This window comes from Raphanus sativus, chromosome 2, assembly GCF_000801105.2.
Source record: "Raphanus sativus cultivar WK10039 chromosome 2, ASM80110v3, whole genome shotgun sequence".
In the NCBI taxonomy this organism is placed as follows: Eukaryota; Viridiplantae; Streptophyta; class Magnoliopsida; order Brassicales; family Brassicaceae; genus Raphanus; species Raphanus sativus.
Genome location: NC_079512.1, coordinates 26,211,294 through 26,225,713, shown reverse-complemented (window position 1 = coordinate 26,225,713; position 14,420 = coordinate 26,211,294). Strand labels below are relative to the sequence as shown.

The window sequence follows — 14,420 nt, the reverse complement described above, 5'->3', positions numbered from 1 at the left end:
AAAGAGGATGATAGTCAATCATCGTAATTAGAGTTTACAAAATTGGAAAAGTGATTGAAATTAGAATCATCGTAATTAAAATCTAAGGTAAATCTGGATTTGGAGAAAGATTGAAATTTGGGTTTAGATGTTGGAAAAGGAAAAATGAATCTTCGATTTGAAATCAACAATGGAGAGAGAAACTATATTCTGTGTGTTTGTGGATAAAAGAAAAAATATATTAAAATAATTGAATTATGGTTAGTTTTCTCTAGTTAGTAGTGTGGTTAGGTGAGTTAGTTTAGGGGCATGAAAGACAATAACCATGAGTAAAGTATCTGGCCAGCAGGAAGTGTCTTATGATGTAAATCATAAGACATAAAGTGTCCGTAAAAAAATCATATCTTTTCAAGTTTTCTACCGTTTTATGCAGGCTTTGTTACTATATTAATTAGTGTATGTGTGTCAAAAAAATTTAAAGTGTGATTTTTATATACGTTTGTTAGAGAAATAGAGATTGGCACTTCCATATATACAGATCTCTGAATTATTGATGTTTTCCATCAAAATAAATTAGAGAAGGAAAAAAGTTAGTTAACTCTTCCCTAAAAAAAAGGCCATTTGTACCTATTATTACAACATGTTTAACTTATCAAATACAATCTGATAAAGAAGAAAAATAACGAGGTTGTCCGGTATATCACATGCACATATTGAGATTATTTGGGAACCCCACATTATTATCATAAGAAACTCTACATTATACATTCTTACAAGTACCAAAAATGAAAATTGTCTGCCTTGGAACATAGCCGACCCATGTGATATTCTTGGTTTAAAACGAAAAAGAATGATATATGTATATATGGATGAACCTAAACCACTTAAGAAAACCTAATTCAAGTTGTAACACCATTATATTGTTTACTGGCCTAATTAGGCTACATTGCATATAACTGGACCTCACATGTACACATTTCACATTCAGGGAATACATAAATATTTTTATATGGTTCTTTATAACTTTAGAAAAGGTTCAAAACGTATATATGTAATGATTTATTAACACTTGCTTATTATAGTTTAAAAACATTGAAACGATATTTATTTGTCATGCATAGCTAAATCAACAATGGGGATGTAGCTCAGATGGTAGAGCGCTCGCTTAGCATGCGAGAGGTACGGGGATCGATACCCCGCATCTCCATCTTTTTCCTCTTTTGCCATATTTTCTCTATTATGTCCACAAGCTCAGAGATACCCTAAATAGCATTGATAAATATTCAAATACTGTGATCAGATTTTAGAAAATAACACTTCTTTATAGTTAGCAATTGCTACTTTGTTTTTCAAGAAGAAAAAAAGCTTTGAAAAGTTTCTAAAAAGATATTGAAAGAAACAGTTTTCAGTGTTGGAAAATAGAACTTTCTATGTTTTCTTGAAAATCTTTTCACCATTTTCCATGTTTTGCTGAAAAACTTTTCATTTATATTTCCAATTCCAGTCTCTGTAATGCTCAACCAAAGATGTGATCAAGTGTCTGGTTTCTATTTCTTTTTTTCCTTTTTGTAACATTTTCTGTATTGCATCGGAGATACTTGTGCCAGCCTTTAGAAAATAACACTGTTCTCTATAGTTAGCAATTGCTACTTTGTTGCTCAACAAGAAAAAGAAGAAGAAAAAAAAAAACTTAAGAATGATTCTAAATAAGTATGCAAGAGAAACAGTTTACAGTGTTGGAAAAATATAAAACTTTCTATGTTTTCTTGAAAAACTTTCCACCTCTATTCCCAATTCCAGAATCTGTAAGGTTCAACCAGAGATGTGATCTGGTGTCTGGTCTCCACTGCAACTCTACCAAGTCAGAGAACAAAGCTGAGAGCAACGGAGAGATCTCTGAATCTTTCACGTTCTTGCAAGAAACCACTTTCAGATGTTCAAGCTCATGCCAATGTAGAATCACTGATTCTAGACCTGATGTTGTTAGCAATGAGCATCCTTCTAGATACAAAAGCTTCACTCTTCTGCAAAAAGCCACATCATAACAACAGAACATTCAAACCTCAAAACATATATAAGAAAGAAGATTAGTTTTTTTTTGTTTAGTACCCAAAAGCCATTGCTAAGTTGAAGATATCATCATCCAATCCCCAACAGTCTTGAAAAACAACCTCTCTCGCTGCTTCACACATCTTAAACAAATCCTTCACTGTACTCTTATCTCTCAACTGACACTTCTCCAAGTGTAACCTCTCCAACGCAGGACAAGAACGACTCAAACACTCACCTAGACCAAGACCAAGACCATGATCAATCTTCTTACAAGAAACTAGCTTCAGAGTCTTGAGATTCTCACAATACCCAAGACCACCAACCCAACCAGCTTCCATCTTATGATCACAAACAGCAAACTCCTCAAGCATCTGACAACACTCCCCTATCTCTCTAACCCCATCAAACCCTCCTCCGCATCCAACGAGCTCAAGCTTCACAAGCCTCCTACACCCTTGAGCCAAGATCATCAAACCGATATCCGAAACCAAACCGCTCCCAACCAATCTCAGTATCTGCAGATTCTCAAACGCGCCAACTCCAAGCAAAACACTGTCGGAACAATTATGGAGTTCAAGCTCTTGCAACCTCGTACACGCTTCAGCCACGCTCAACAACCCTAACTCGCTAGCGTTCCCCACCGCGAGTCTCCTGAGATTAGAGCAGCCGGATGCGAGAGCTCTGAGCCCTCTATCGACCTCATCAACAGACAGCGAGAGTCTCTCCTCCTCTTCAATAAAGCTCAGACTTTGGTAATAAGAAGACCCTACACCACCAACAGTAAACGAAACTAACCCTCCGACAGTTACCAAATCAACGTTGTCCAGATTAGGAAACCTAGTGACGAGCCGACCAGACTCGAGGAACCTCCAATCGGATACCTTAACCGTCCGTACGAGCCCGCCGTGGAGTCTCAGCCATCTCTGGCAGACCAAAGAGAGAGTCTTTCGGTGAGGTGAAGGGACCTTGGAGATGATTGCGAGGAGGGTGAGGTCGGGCAAGAGGAGGGTGAGATCGGTTTTTTGGCAGGAATCGGATTTGGGGATTTGAGGAGGAGGAGGAGAAGAGAGTAAATGGTGGGTGTGATGGTTAACCCAAAGCTCTGACCAGCTTGCTCTTCGTCTGTTCAATGGCGATACTGGACTCGTCTCCTTCTTCTTCTTCGGCAAAAACGACATCGTTTCTGCTGTTCACATTCTCTGTGCAACCGTTCCTTAATTTGATGCTTTTCCCTGGAAAATGGGTTCACTTTCCCGAGAAAGATTAAAACTTTCACTAATTTTTCTAGGAAAGATGAAAACTTTCACTGATTTTTCTGCAAATTAACTGGAAAGTTTGAAGCTTTGCGGAAACTTGCAACCTCTAATTTGTTTTAGTGAATTTTGGTTTTTTTTTTAAAAGAGAATATTTTAGTTTTGTCTTTCTCTCGTGTGTATAGTGTAACCTGTCACTCTCACTCTTTCTGATCCAAAAACATGAAGGCCACTAGATTTTATTAATTTTTTTAATGATTTCTATTAATAGATGCTGACAAAAAGGAAAATTTCAATAAATATGGATAGAAAAGTACAAAAATTAAAATTAGTAAGTGGATGATGATAGCAGAGCAGCTTCATTCAATCACCCATTACAATTAGATTTTCTTTTTGGGTTTGTGAGATGGAATTTATACAACAAAAAAAAGAGATTTTTTTTTTTTTAAATTAAGAACGAGGAGCAGCCATTTGTTGCTTCTTTATCCTTTCATGTGACTTCACCATACTGTCATTGCCAAAGAAAAAAAAAGAAGAGATTACAATACTATATACTCTGGTGTTTGCTTCACTAAGTCCGAACAAGTTATTATCGTTACCTGATATCATGAGGAGTGATGAACATCCACTGTGAACCTTTTTCCAATGCAAAATCAACCAATGTGTCCAAGCTTATTTTCCTGCTCACTGCGTCCTGAATATTATTTTGCCATAAACAGCTAAGCAGGCTATAGAAAAGGCATATGACAAAATGCAATGTTGTTATGAGTGATGTGGAGATTACCATGAACACATCAAACTCGTCCATTGCTCGAACTGGGGCCTCAGTCATGTCGTGGAGAGCTAATGTAAAGCCTAGAGTCGAGAAAGACCGTTCTCCACCTGCAATTTTATGACACGAGGTGGGATTTGATCAACCTCTCAAAGGAGGAAGCTTAGCAATAAGGTAGTCAAATGTAGGAGAACATAGAATGTTTGTCGGTAAACGTTTTACGTTTCATCTTCAAGGGCTTTTAAACACTTAAACTCATGTGTTGAAACCATGTTTAGAACAACCTTGTACTAAGTTTCAAATGTGAGACTTTGATGTCTTAAATTCAAATTGAGTAGAGAGGCAGACCTGAAAGCCCTCTAGTGTCTCGAACACCTCTGCTTGATGCATCTTGAGGCATCTTAACCTGTTGAAGAATAAAAAACGACATCTACCAGTTGATTAAAGTAAATAATATAGAACGCATCAAGATGTCAAAATGTAGCATTATGTTGCTACTTACCGCTATGGACAAAGTTTTGTCTTCATAAGAGACCTTGATTTTTCCGCTGATTCCTTTCTTTGCTAACTGATTGTTGAATCTGCTTTGAAGATAGCCAAACCAAAGGAAAGGTCAAGAGAGAGAGCTCAAAACTATCCAATGTAATTCGCAATAATGAACAAAACAATTCATACCCCCAAGTTAATACGCGTGTCGCAGCATATTTATTGTGTTGGAGCTTCTTCCACCGTGAATCTACCGCATCTTTGCAGACCTGATCAAACAGTGTTTCTCCACATTAAATGAATTGGCCATATATTTATTGAAACTTTGGATACAGAAAACAATATATACCTTGAGTTTTTCTCGGAAGCTCTTGTAAGTTTTGCGTTTTCTCCCAATCTTGTGTTCTTTTTCCTCTAGCGTAATCCTCAGGTCATCGATTGATTCAGAATACCTGAATCATAAAAAAGATGCATTCAACGGGTAGTTTCCAACGTATAGCTACAATCACAAGGCAACAAAGAGATGCGCACTTGTCACTCTCTCGCTTCAGTCTATGATTTGTTTTGTTAATCTGAGCAGTAAGCCGCATAGGCGTGGACTCATCATCCCAAGGACCCAAAGCAGTGATCTCACTCTCAGGACATATTATGGAGGCTTTCTCATTACTTTCCTGAAAAATTCAGCAGTTGACCAAAATATCAAAAAAATATGGATCCAAGAGCAGCAATAACTGCATTGTTCGTTATTTTATTCTTACCAGACGCTTGGCTTCAAGCTCCTTATATTTAGCTTCAGCCACTTTAATATCGGCTAAGACCTTGTCCTTCATTACACCTTCATAATGGTTCTTTTCCTGAAACAATACCGAGAACTTCAGTTTTCTAACTGCAAAAAACAAGTAAAGAACCAAACTCTTAAAAGACGGGTGCACCGTTTCTGCGCATTGGAGTCCCTTTTCAATCTCTTTCAGCTCATTCTCTGCTTCCTCAAAGATGTCAATTTTACTCTTGGCTGACTCTAAAATGCAAGTTTTGGAGGAAAAAAAGTCAAAATACTGCTTGCTTTCTTGAACTATATTAAAGCAAAGTTGTCTGTAAATCAAGATGATCGATGTTTAATGTATCTGCCAACATACCGATAAAGCTTTCATATGCAGCTTTAAGTTCACTAGCCTTTAGTTCAGCTTCCGTCAGGCAGTCTTGGAGCTTCTGAATTACGGATTCCTTCTCCTCTATCTCTTCTTGAGAGTTCTGAGAAATACAAAGCGTAAAATGCTTAAGGAATGATGCTATGGGGGTGGAAAATGATAATGAAGTGGTTCCAATCAATAAAACTAACCGTTATTTCTAGACGAAGTTCATCAACACTTGAGGTAGATGAAGCTTTGGTTTCAGCAGCGACTGAATTTTTCAGATCCTGCAACTCAAGCTCCTTCCTTGTCAAATCTTTCTCAAGTTGGGTGCATTGTCTCTGCAACATAAAGAAGAAAACATACGCAAAGTGGTTATTTTTAAGGTTAGTGAAAACAAGCGAAATGTTCCAGATAAGACAGCAAAAGATTGGGAGTATCCATTAGTGTATTAAAAAAACTGGGTGACGCTAAAGAGACAGCAGCGAGTTTACCTTCAGTCTGCGCATTTGCGGTTCAAGACCCTCGAGATTCACCTCTGCATCCCTCTTTTGTCTCTTTCGTTCCTGTATCTCACTTTGTTCTTTTGAAGCCTCTGCTTCAAGATCCTTGATTTGGTCATCAAAAGAAGCACACAACCGAGTCGGTCTTCGAGCACGAGGAGGAAGGGTTGTCTGAACAGGCCCACGGGAAAACCTGAGGTCAAGAACAGGAACAGTATTGTTATGTAGACGCATACCTTCTTCTACATCTGAAATCAACATAAACATTAAGCTTTTCCACTAATAAAGTAAAGAACTCTCAGTATATCAGAAGTGGACCCTAGTGATCTAAAAGATCTCTGTCTAGCTCTCTAAACACACTGTTCTTGTAAATCTAACTGGCTGCTTACATTCTGTATCCATCTATAGTGAAAACATCCTTCAGATGTGCGAGCCTTCTCTCAAAGGCGACTGTCTTGCCAACTTCATAATTCTCTGCGAGCACTTGCCTCTCCACACCCATCTGGAGATATCCAGAAACCAAAGTTGAAAATGAATCTCATCACAGTGGTTGGGGGGATAAGAAGTTAGTAAATAGAGAGAAAATCTGTAAATATGATTACCACATCCACTAAGACGTTAAGAACAGTATGATTCTCAGAGTTTAAGACAGAAAGAATAGTTGGGTGTTCCGTTTGAGGAACCATGTGCCTTGGTATAATTAACCTGCATAAACAATTACCATGCCGTTCAACATAACTAAAGCTCATTCATCAAAGCAGAACATAAACAGAGATAGTGTAAGTATTTTTTTTTCAGATTTTAAACCTTGGTCTTGAAAAGTCATAGATGATGATCTTCAGATTGTTATAATTAGCTTCCTTTCCACAGCCTCGTAAAGTTAATCTTCGTGATTGGTCACAATAAACGCATTCAGGAGATTTCCAAGAGCTTGTTCAACAGCAGAAGCCCATTTATTACCGTTGGCCAATGTCTGTAAAAAACCACACGAATAGCAGAGCTCAAACAAAAGCAGCAGAGAATGTTTTTGTACACTAGAAAATGTCAGCTTGTCTTTACACTGTGCATGGTCCATTTAAGAGAACATGTGAACTAACTTGACTATATTTTTTTGAGCTCAGATGTGCGGAAGGATCAAAGAGAAACTTACCACATGAGCACCAAGCGGGCCAATAGGTGGCATTTTAAATCTGCGATGATGTCTCTCAATCGCTCGCAAAAGATTAATGACTTTGTCCCCTCCAAATGCGGTAACCTAACAGCCAAATTTTAAAATTATCCACATGATTCCCATCCTCCAAAAGAGTAAAAACGACATGTAAAGTCTGGTTATATGTCTAATCTATGCAACTGGATAAGTACCTTATTTGTTTGATGTTTCTTGAGATCATTGATGTGCGTGTTTATGCTCCTTTGCTTCTTTTCACGGTCTCTAATCTAGAAGCCAAAAAGGTCAAATAACTGAATGTAAATAAATTTTGAAGACTTCAACATTAAGGTGGTGATTCTTACCGTATCCTCTATGAGTATTATCTCCTTCTCTATGACTGATGCTTTTTCAGTTACCATCTTCTCTTCCTCTTTCAAACTGAAAGTGTAATTCATTTAATCCATGCTTAGCGAGAAAAAGAAGAAAATATTGAAAAAGGGGCTCAGGAGTTAAAAATGAAAACTATAGTGACCTGGAAAGCGATGCTTTAACTTTCTCAACCTCTAGCTTCAACTGACTCAGGTTTTCTTCGATTTCGGATTGTTCAGCCTGCAACAATATTAGACTGTAAGACGTGTATACACTATACATAAACACACACACTACCAAACACTGGGCACTAAAAATGAAAACATCTTAGTTTGTCCCTTTACAGATAATGTCAGTGATAAATAAAGAGGACCTGTGTGCTTCTCATAGTCATTTCATCGATATCTTTAATTTGCCGTTCAAGCCTCATAACACGATCTTTAGTCCTCTGGATGTTATTGCACTTATGACGGTGTTCTTCTTCTAGAGCAATCTTCTCTCTGGTAGCCTGCTCTAAAAAAATATATTAACTACAGAGTGCAAGAAGGTATATAATCCAGAGTTAATTTCAAAGCCAACTAAACTAAATTTTAACATACCGTCTTGACTGATTGCCGCAAACACTCTATTTCTCTTTTCACTGCAGTTGATTCATCCATCAGGCATGTAACTTGAGCTTTCTTATTGGTCAACTTTTCCCTTAAAGATTCCACCTCGCCCTACATAAAATGGTCAGATAACTAAAGCGGTACGTTGAGGTATGCATTGATGCTACGATGGTGTATACAATACAAGTTTCATGGTGTAAGCAAATAACACAATTTAGAAGCTCAACCTCACATAAATGAACATATGAGGATTTTTTAGGGTAGAAATAAACTAAAAGCTTTAACAAGTAATAAACTTCAGTTGTAAAGCATCCAAGAGAAACTTGGACAAGTGGTGCACCCCTGCAGAATCAGTATGAGGTGAAAGAAAGAACATATGACTTACGAGTTTCTTGTCGATTCTATGTTGACAAGTAGGCACTCGTTCTCTGAGTTTAATAAGCTTCTCACTCTGTTCCTTGAGCTCCCTATCCACATCATATACCCAAGACCAAGCTAGTTTCTTTTTCAAAAACTGCACCTGTTGATATATTTCTTCAAATTTTTCCATAGTCTTTATCTTCCCAAGCAACTCATTGATCTCTTTTTCTACTGGTTTTATTGTCTCCTCCAACTCATCTAAAAGAGCACTTGCAGCTTTCAAATTTGTGTCAACACCAAGAAGAAGATCATCCACTTGCTGAAGAAGGGTCGCTTTATAAAAGAACTACAAAACAAAAGCTTTCAGCAACAATATCACCAAAAAAAAAAGATTTACTTCACAGCATACAGATGAACAGGATATACCTTGAATTTGTCTTTGTCATTTCCAGAATGTAAGAACTCCCTGCTCTTGTCTTGACTCATAATCACACATGGATTCTCAACATCAATCTAAACCAAAGAAGGTAAAATAAAGAAATGGTATCAAATACCAACAATAACACTTAAAATCTGGAAATAACATACATAAGATCAAAAGTTTCAAACTTGAATGAAAGGGAAAAAAGCTCACATTGTAATGTTCAACTAGTTCACGCAGCTCCTCCTTTCTGTTTGATATTTTTCTCCCTGGAACGACACAAGTAAGCAAAAATCCTCTTGTGAATCAATTAGTAGACAAACGGCTCATCAAAAAATCAGGATCGGTCCTGAACATAGGGCTAGTAAAGCATTGGCCTATGGCCCTAAAATTTTAGGTAATTTTATACATATACAAGCTCCCAAATTTGTAAAAAATAAAAGTTATATAAATCCTTACTAAATTGTCAATAGCCTCCAAAATCTATAGTAATAAAATCACATTGAAACAAGCAGAAGCACAGAACATGAGACACAAAGGTGTAAGCCGCCACACCAGACTGATATAGATTATCTAGCTTTAAGAAAGAAAGAAAAATGATTTAAACCTTGAGAATCCTTGAGAACGGTAGAACTAGCGAAATGAGAGATCCTGCGCTCGATAACGAGAGTATCACCATAGACACGAGGCTTAAAAGCATCATCTCCTTGGTTGTTCATTTGGACATGAACAAGGGCGTCGCTGCAACCAGTTTTGATGAAATCTTTGAGCGTGGAAGCGCGTTGAGTCCCCTTGGCTCGACATCCAAATGCCACACATAGAGCAGTCAATATCGCACTCTTACCGCCTGTGACAGTTACGAAAGAATATAAAAAGAAAAAAAAAAACACTCCCGATGGTGTATAAATAAATTCATTAACAGCAAACAGAAAAGCTGATAAAAAAAGCAAGCCGATTTTGGTAAGAAACAAAAAAATAATACTGACTTCCGTTTTGACCGGTGATGAAATTGACCCACTCGCCAAACTCAATCTCGAGATTACTGTGGCACATGAAATTCTCGAGGCGTATCTTTTGAATCGTGCCCGAGCTGGAAGGTTGATTGCTGAAAGGGTTGCTCTGACGAGGATCGCCATGCTTATCCATCGTTAACGCTTTCTCTAGGGTTTCTTACTTGAGAGAGTTCATGAGGTGAATGGTATTGGCGGGGAAAAGGAGGAGACACGTGTGCACTTATCTCAGCTGACACGTCAGCCACCTGATTTTTTGGGAAACTGAATTGAAATTCTGGATTCGATTCTCCCTGTGGTTTACCGGTCCAAGCAAACCAGAAACTGGTTCGCGCATTAATTTGATTTTGATCCATCAAGTAAATTAAACTTCAAAAACGAAGAGCAAAATGTTTCATTGCGAATTAAAAATCATTTATGAGGATTTTTATCTTTATCCTATTTGTGGTACTGATACAAAAGCTTCACTGTCTTAACCGGACTTAAACCAGCGGTTTTCTTGGTTGGTTTCAGTCGTCATGATCGTGATTCCTGAACCTTATGATTCTATTGATGAACACTCTTTCACGCCGGTATCTACCATAGAAAAACACCACAAGATTTCACTGAGTATGTTTGTTTTCTGTAATGGAGTTTGTGATGGTCACAGGAGAGAGAGAGAGAGAGGACTTACATGACAATGGCTGAGAGACAAAAGCAGAGGAAACCGACGGCGAAATGGACAGGAAACGTTGGCCAGAAGTTCTTATGGTCGAGAATGGTTTTCTCTGAGATGACAGTGATGATGCCAGAGAGGATAAGAATCTGCCAACCTGAAGGAAAACACTTTCTGAACGAGAATGATGAAGAAGGATCGCCCTGTAGAGAAGTGTGGAGTTAAACAACAATGAAAGGACCACAGTTATCACAACACAACAGATGGTTTCATTTAAACAAAGCATACCTGGAAGTAACGTTGCATGAATTGTCCTGAATAGATGATTCTAAACATCATATCTTTTTTCGGAAAAGTCAAGAACACCAAAAAAGATTACCCTAGTTGCAGACTATATATATATATTGGTGAAGGATACTCAAGGAATTCGCCAAGATTAAACCTATTGCTCCTGCAGATCTTATCAGCAGGATATTCAATGTGATGTAGATCAGTGAAAACACAAGCAGCATGTCGTTAGAGCGCTTTAGTTGATCCTCTGTTCCTATTGCGTGTAAAAATGCCTCGGAGGTCCCTAACAAGATTGAAAGATGCAACTAGTAAGCGCAGAATCAACAAGATAAGCATTCGGTAAATGTAGAAAGTTGATTACTAACCATTCATTGCCAGGACAATGATGTAGAGACAATAAAACTGTAGCGCCAAGGAAGCTTCTCCATCGCTCCATTTTTCACCATACAACAATCTGATGAGAGAGTATGAATAGCCCGGCCCAAACGCCATAAATATGAGACCTTTACATTCCCGTTACCGAAGATTAGAGTCCTTACACACGCTTAGCAACAAACAAACAAAAAAACAACAACTGAAAGACATAGTAATATACCTATTAACATTACAAGCTTCAAGGCCTCGGTCAAGCAGGTTCCGAGTTTCTTCCTCTTTTGCTGGTAATCATCACCTGTCAAGCAAGAGAGAGAGAGAGGAAAAACATAAACCATCTATTTCAATGAGCTGAAATGAACATACTGTACGATTACTAAACTCAGGAGAGAAATAAACCTGATGCGAACCTGGCAAATGTAGTGTATGAACTCTCTTCAAAAGGGAGAAACACCATGCGTACAACTAAACTTCCTGGAGGTTAGAAAATGTGTAACAGATATTTATAAGCAACCTCACTTGAAGTTAATATAATGTACTTGTGTTTTTGTATCCAAAGAGACTTGCCTAGCTTGTCGACGATCCCATATACAGCCTGGTTATAAGGTGTATCTAACCATACCAGGACCAACTTTTCGCCTTCTTGAAGGATCAACTTTCGGAAAGACTGAAAAGTGAATAGCATACACATGTTTGAGAGCTGCTTATCCAAATCCATGAAGTTCCCAGGTCTGTGAAACACCACAAAAATTGTTGAACGTTATTGGAAATGAATATGATTTGATTGAAGTTATGTCAAATAGTTAATAAGAGAGAACTCATACCTGAAAGGAAAGAGATTCAAGCTTTTAGAAACACCACGCATGAGAAAGTAAACCCAGTACCCAAGAAATAAGGAACCTCCATATGCAACTTGTGAAAGTGCAAAGATTATCCCTTTTTCCTGCGTAAATTGAAAATAATAAGATTTTAGTTTTTTTTCAGAAACTAAAATCTTATTTACAGAACGTACCATATTGGTTTGCTTGACAATGAGAAAGCACAAAGTCACACAGCGTGAAAATGTAGCAACCGTCTCAACAACCAGTCGCAGTTTTAGAAGCATCAATGTCTGAGAGAGGATATACAAAGGCTCAGCCATCAGCTCCAGTACACACGCAAATCCTGCCACTTAAGTTGGTTAGTCCTTAAGTTGATACGAAAAAAAGAAGAGACTAATCCTGCTACTATCTTACAGACACTAGTAAGCGACCACAAAGCAGAAACTTCTATATTCCAAGACTGTAATCTAAAGAAGTAGGACCACAAAATAGAAAGCGACAACAATGTACCGTGGATCAAGATCGCCTGTGCATATGTGTCGGAGTAACTAAGGTTCTGCCACCATAGCACAAAGATGGATGCTGCAATAGTAATGGCTACTCCGAGTGGAAATGTAACCCATGCCACTTTCAGTAACTTAGTCACATCTTTCTCTGATACAAGACCGTCACTGCATCACGAAATTAAAAGGTGGAAAACTTAGTTAGTCCTGTACTGATTATTTAAACTGGATTAGCGCAAACTGTTTTTATGTGTGTACCTGTTAATGTCAGCACGCAAGCAAGCGCGTCGGAATCCCTCTCGGCTGAGAAACAAGACACAGGTAACAAAGAGATGGAACTGGACCGCGTAGAGCTGCATATTGCAATGAGAAAAAAAGATGGAGCTTATAAGCCAAAAAAAACTACTGAGTTTCTGGAAGGCGGAAACATCATCCATGTAGTTACTCAAATGAAAGTCCCCTAAAAGCAAGTAGAGCTAAGACATATAATTGTTATTAAGCACAGAAGCCTAAACCTGATCTTCCACTGCTTCTAAAAGTCCATAATCAGAACACAAAGCCCATATTTTCCCTAAGAAATGCAGACAAATACAAACAGTCAAAGCTACAGAGCTAAGACATATATAAAACATGACTTGATAACTGTTAGTAAGCACAGAAACCAAAACCTGATCTTCCACAACTAAAAGTCCATTCTTTTTAACCAATCAGAACAACAAAACTCATCTTTAGCATAAACAATGCATCCAAATAGTCAAAGCATCTACATTTGCAATCTAGTTGATTAAAGACAAAAACTGGGATCGCAATCAACTAGTAAAGAAGGATCTATCTACCGCATAGTCTGCTTCAGTGAGACGCCTCACGATCCACGAATTGAATATGAAAGGGATGCCTCTGGAAAGAAACTGTGTAGCTAATTCCCCGAAATTCCCAATCGTGGACGAAAGGAGAAACCTTTGTTAGAAAGCAAAATGTGCAGCAAGAGAAAAAGAGATAGAGATTTTCAAAGAAAACAAAACACGTAGTGAGGGAGAAGACGAACCTAGTAAGTACTTGAACGTGCGCGAGAGATTAACGCTATCTCTATTACTCGCCATTCTTCTGGGAGATGCTAAAACTCCAAATCAGTTTTAGCTGATCAATGTATGACCGGAGACGACGGCAACGCCTCCATACAAAAAGTTTTAATTTTGGTCGGTTTGGTTCAAATTTCTCGAGTATGATTTCGTAAACAAACCGGAATTTTCGATTTCGTTTCGGTTGAAGTTAAATATGTTTATATCGATTTTCTGTTTTAAACCAAATCCGAAAAATGACCTAGATCTCCGTCTAGGGGTGTCAAAATGGGTCAAATGGGTCAACCCAACCCATAACCCAAATGGGTTGACTGTTAAAGGGTCATGGGTCAACCCAATCCATTTATTAAATGGGTTGGATTGACCTATGACCCATTAAATTGAATGGGTCAGATGGATTAATGGTTTACCCATCAACCCAACATCTTTATAATGAATCATTTTTAAGTTAAGACCAATTTGATTGAATTAAAAAAAAATATTTTTCTGCTTTTTTGGAAAATTGTGTTTTTCCTCTTTCGAAAGAAAATTACGTTTTTCGGTTTTGGCGGGAAATTGCGTTTTCCGGTTTTGGCGGGAAATTGTGTTTTCTCGGTTCTGGCGGAA

The 14,420-nt window shown here is 38.0% G+C and overlaps 3 protein-coding genes and 1 non-coding gene across 4 annotated transcripts; 1 reads left to right on the top strand and 3 right to left on the bottom strand.

The window, feature by feature from the left end:
* Nucleotides 1–1,113: 1,113 nt before the first annotated feature.
* On the top strand, nt 1,114–1,186 carry TRNAA-AGC (transfer RNA alanine (anticodon AGC)). The gene has a single exon. It is a non-coding gene; the product is annotated as a tRNA-Ala (tRNA).
* A 471-nt stretch (nt 1,187–1,657) lies between these two features.
* On the bottom strand, nt 1,658–3,403 carry LOC108820965 (F-box protein At5g07670). The gene is made up of 2 exons (XM_018594014.2): nt 2,089–3,403; nt 1,658–2,003 (listed from the first exon to the last, which is right to left on the bottom strand). Exons 1-2 carry the CDS (start codon nt 3,207–3,209, stop codon nt 1,736–1,738), a joined length of 1,389 nt encoding a protein of 462 aa, XP_018449516.1. The 5' UTR covers nt 3,210–3,403; the 3' UTR covers nt 1,658–1,735.
* Nucleotides 3,404–3,554: 151 nt separating this feature from the next.
* On the bottom strand, nt 3,555–10,362 carry LOC108843494 (structural maintenance of chromosomes protein 6A). The gene is given in 28 exon segments (XM_018616706.2): nt 3,555–3,792; nt 3,884–3,978; nt 4,069–4,166; nt 4,405–4,462; nt 4,559–4,637; nt 4,732–4,811; nt 4,892–4,994; nt 5,074–5,213; nt 5,301–5,396; nt 5,475–5,560; nt 5,679–5,793; nt 5,882–6,013; nt 6,167–6,368; nt 6,565–6,677; nt 6,778–6,880; nt 6,983–7,058; nt 7,061–7,148; nt 7,326–7,430; nt 7,538–7,612; nt 7,688–7,763; nt 7,858–7,934; nt 8,068–8,202; nt 8,294–8,413; nt 8,688–9,008; nt 9,089–9,175; nt 9,297–9,352; nt 9,691–9,930; nt 10,070–10,362. Coding segments are annotated over 28 exon segments (3,174 nt in total). The 5' UTR covers nt 10,230–10,362; the 3' UTR covers nt 3,555–3,734.
* Nucleotides 10,363–10,470: 108 nt separating this feature from the next.
* LOC108843495 (uncharacterized) lies at nt 10,471–13,940 on the bottom strand. Its single transcript, XM_057002784.1, has 14 exons — nt 13,781–13,940; nt 13,572–13,651; nt 12,994–13,088; nt 12,743–12,903; nt 12,424–12,575; nt 12,236–12,354; nt 11,975–12,142; nt 11,811–11,881; nt 11,635–11,709; nt 11,405–11,542; nt 11,167–11,322; nt 11,037–11,089; nt 10,767–10,951; nt 10,471–10,669 (listed from the first exon to the last, which is right to left on the bottom strand). The coding sequence occupies exons 1-14, from the start codon at nt 13,833–13,835 to the stop codon at nt 10,603–10,605; spliced, it is 1,575 nt and encodes a 524-aa protein (XP_056858764.1). The 5' UTR covers nt 13,836–13,940; the 3' UTR covers nt 10,471–10,602.
* Between the last annotated feature and the right edge of the window lie 480 nt (nt 13,941–14,420).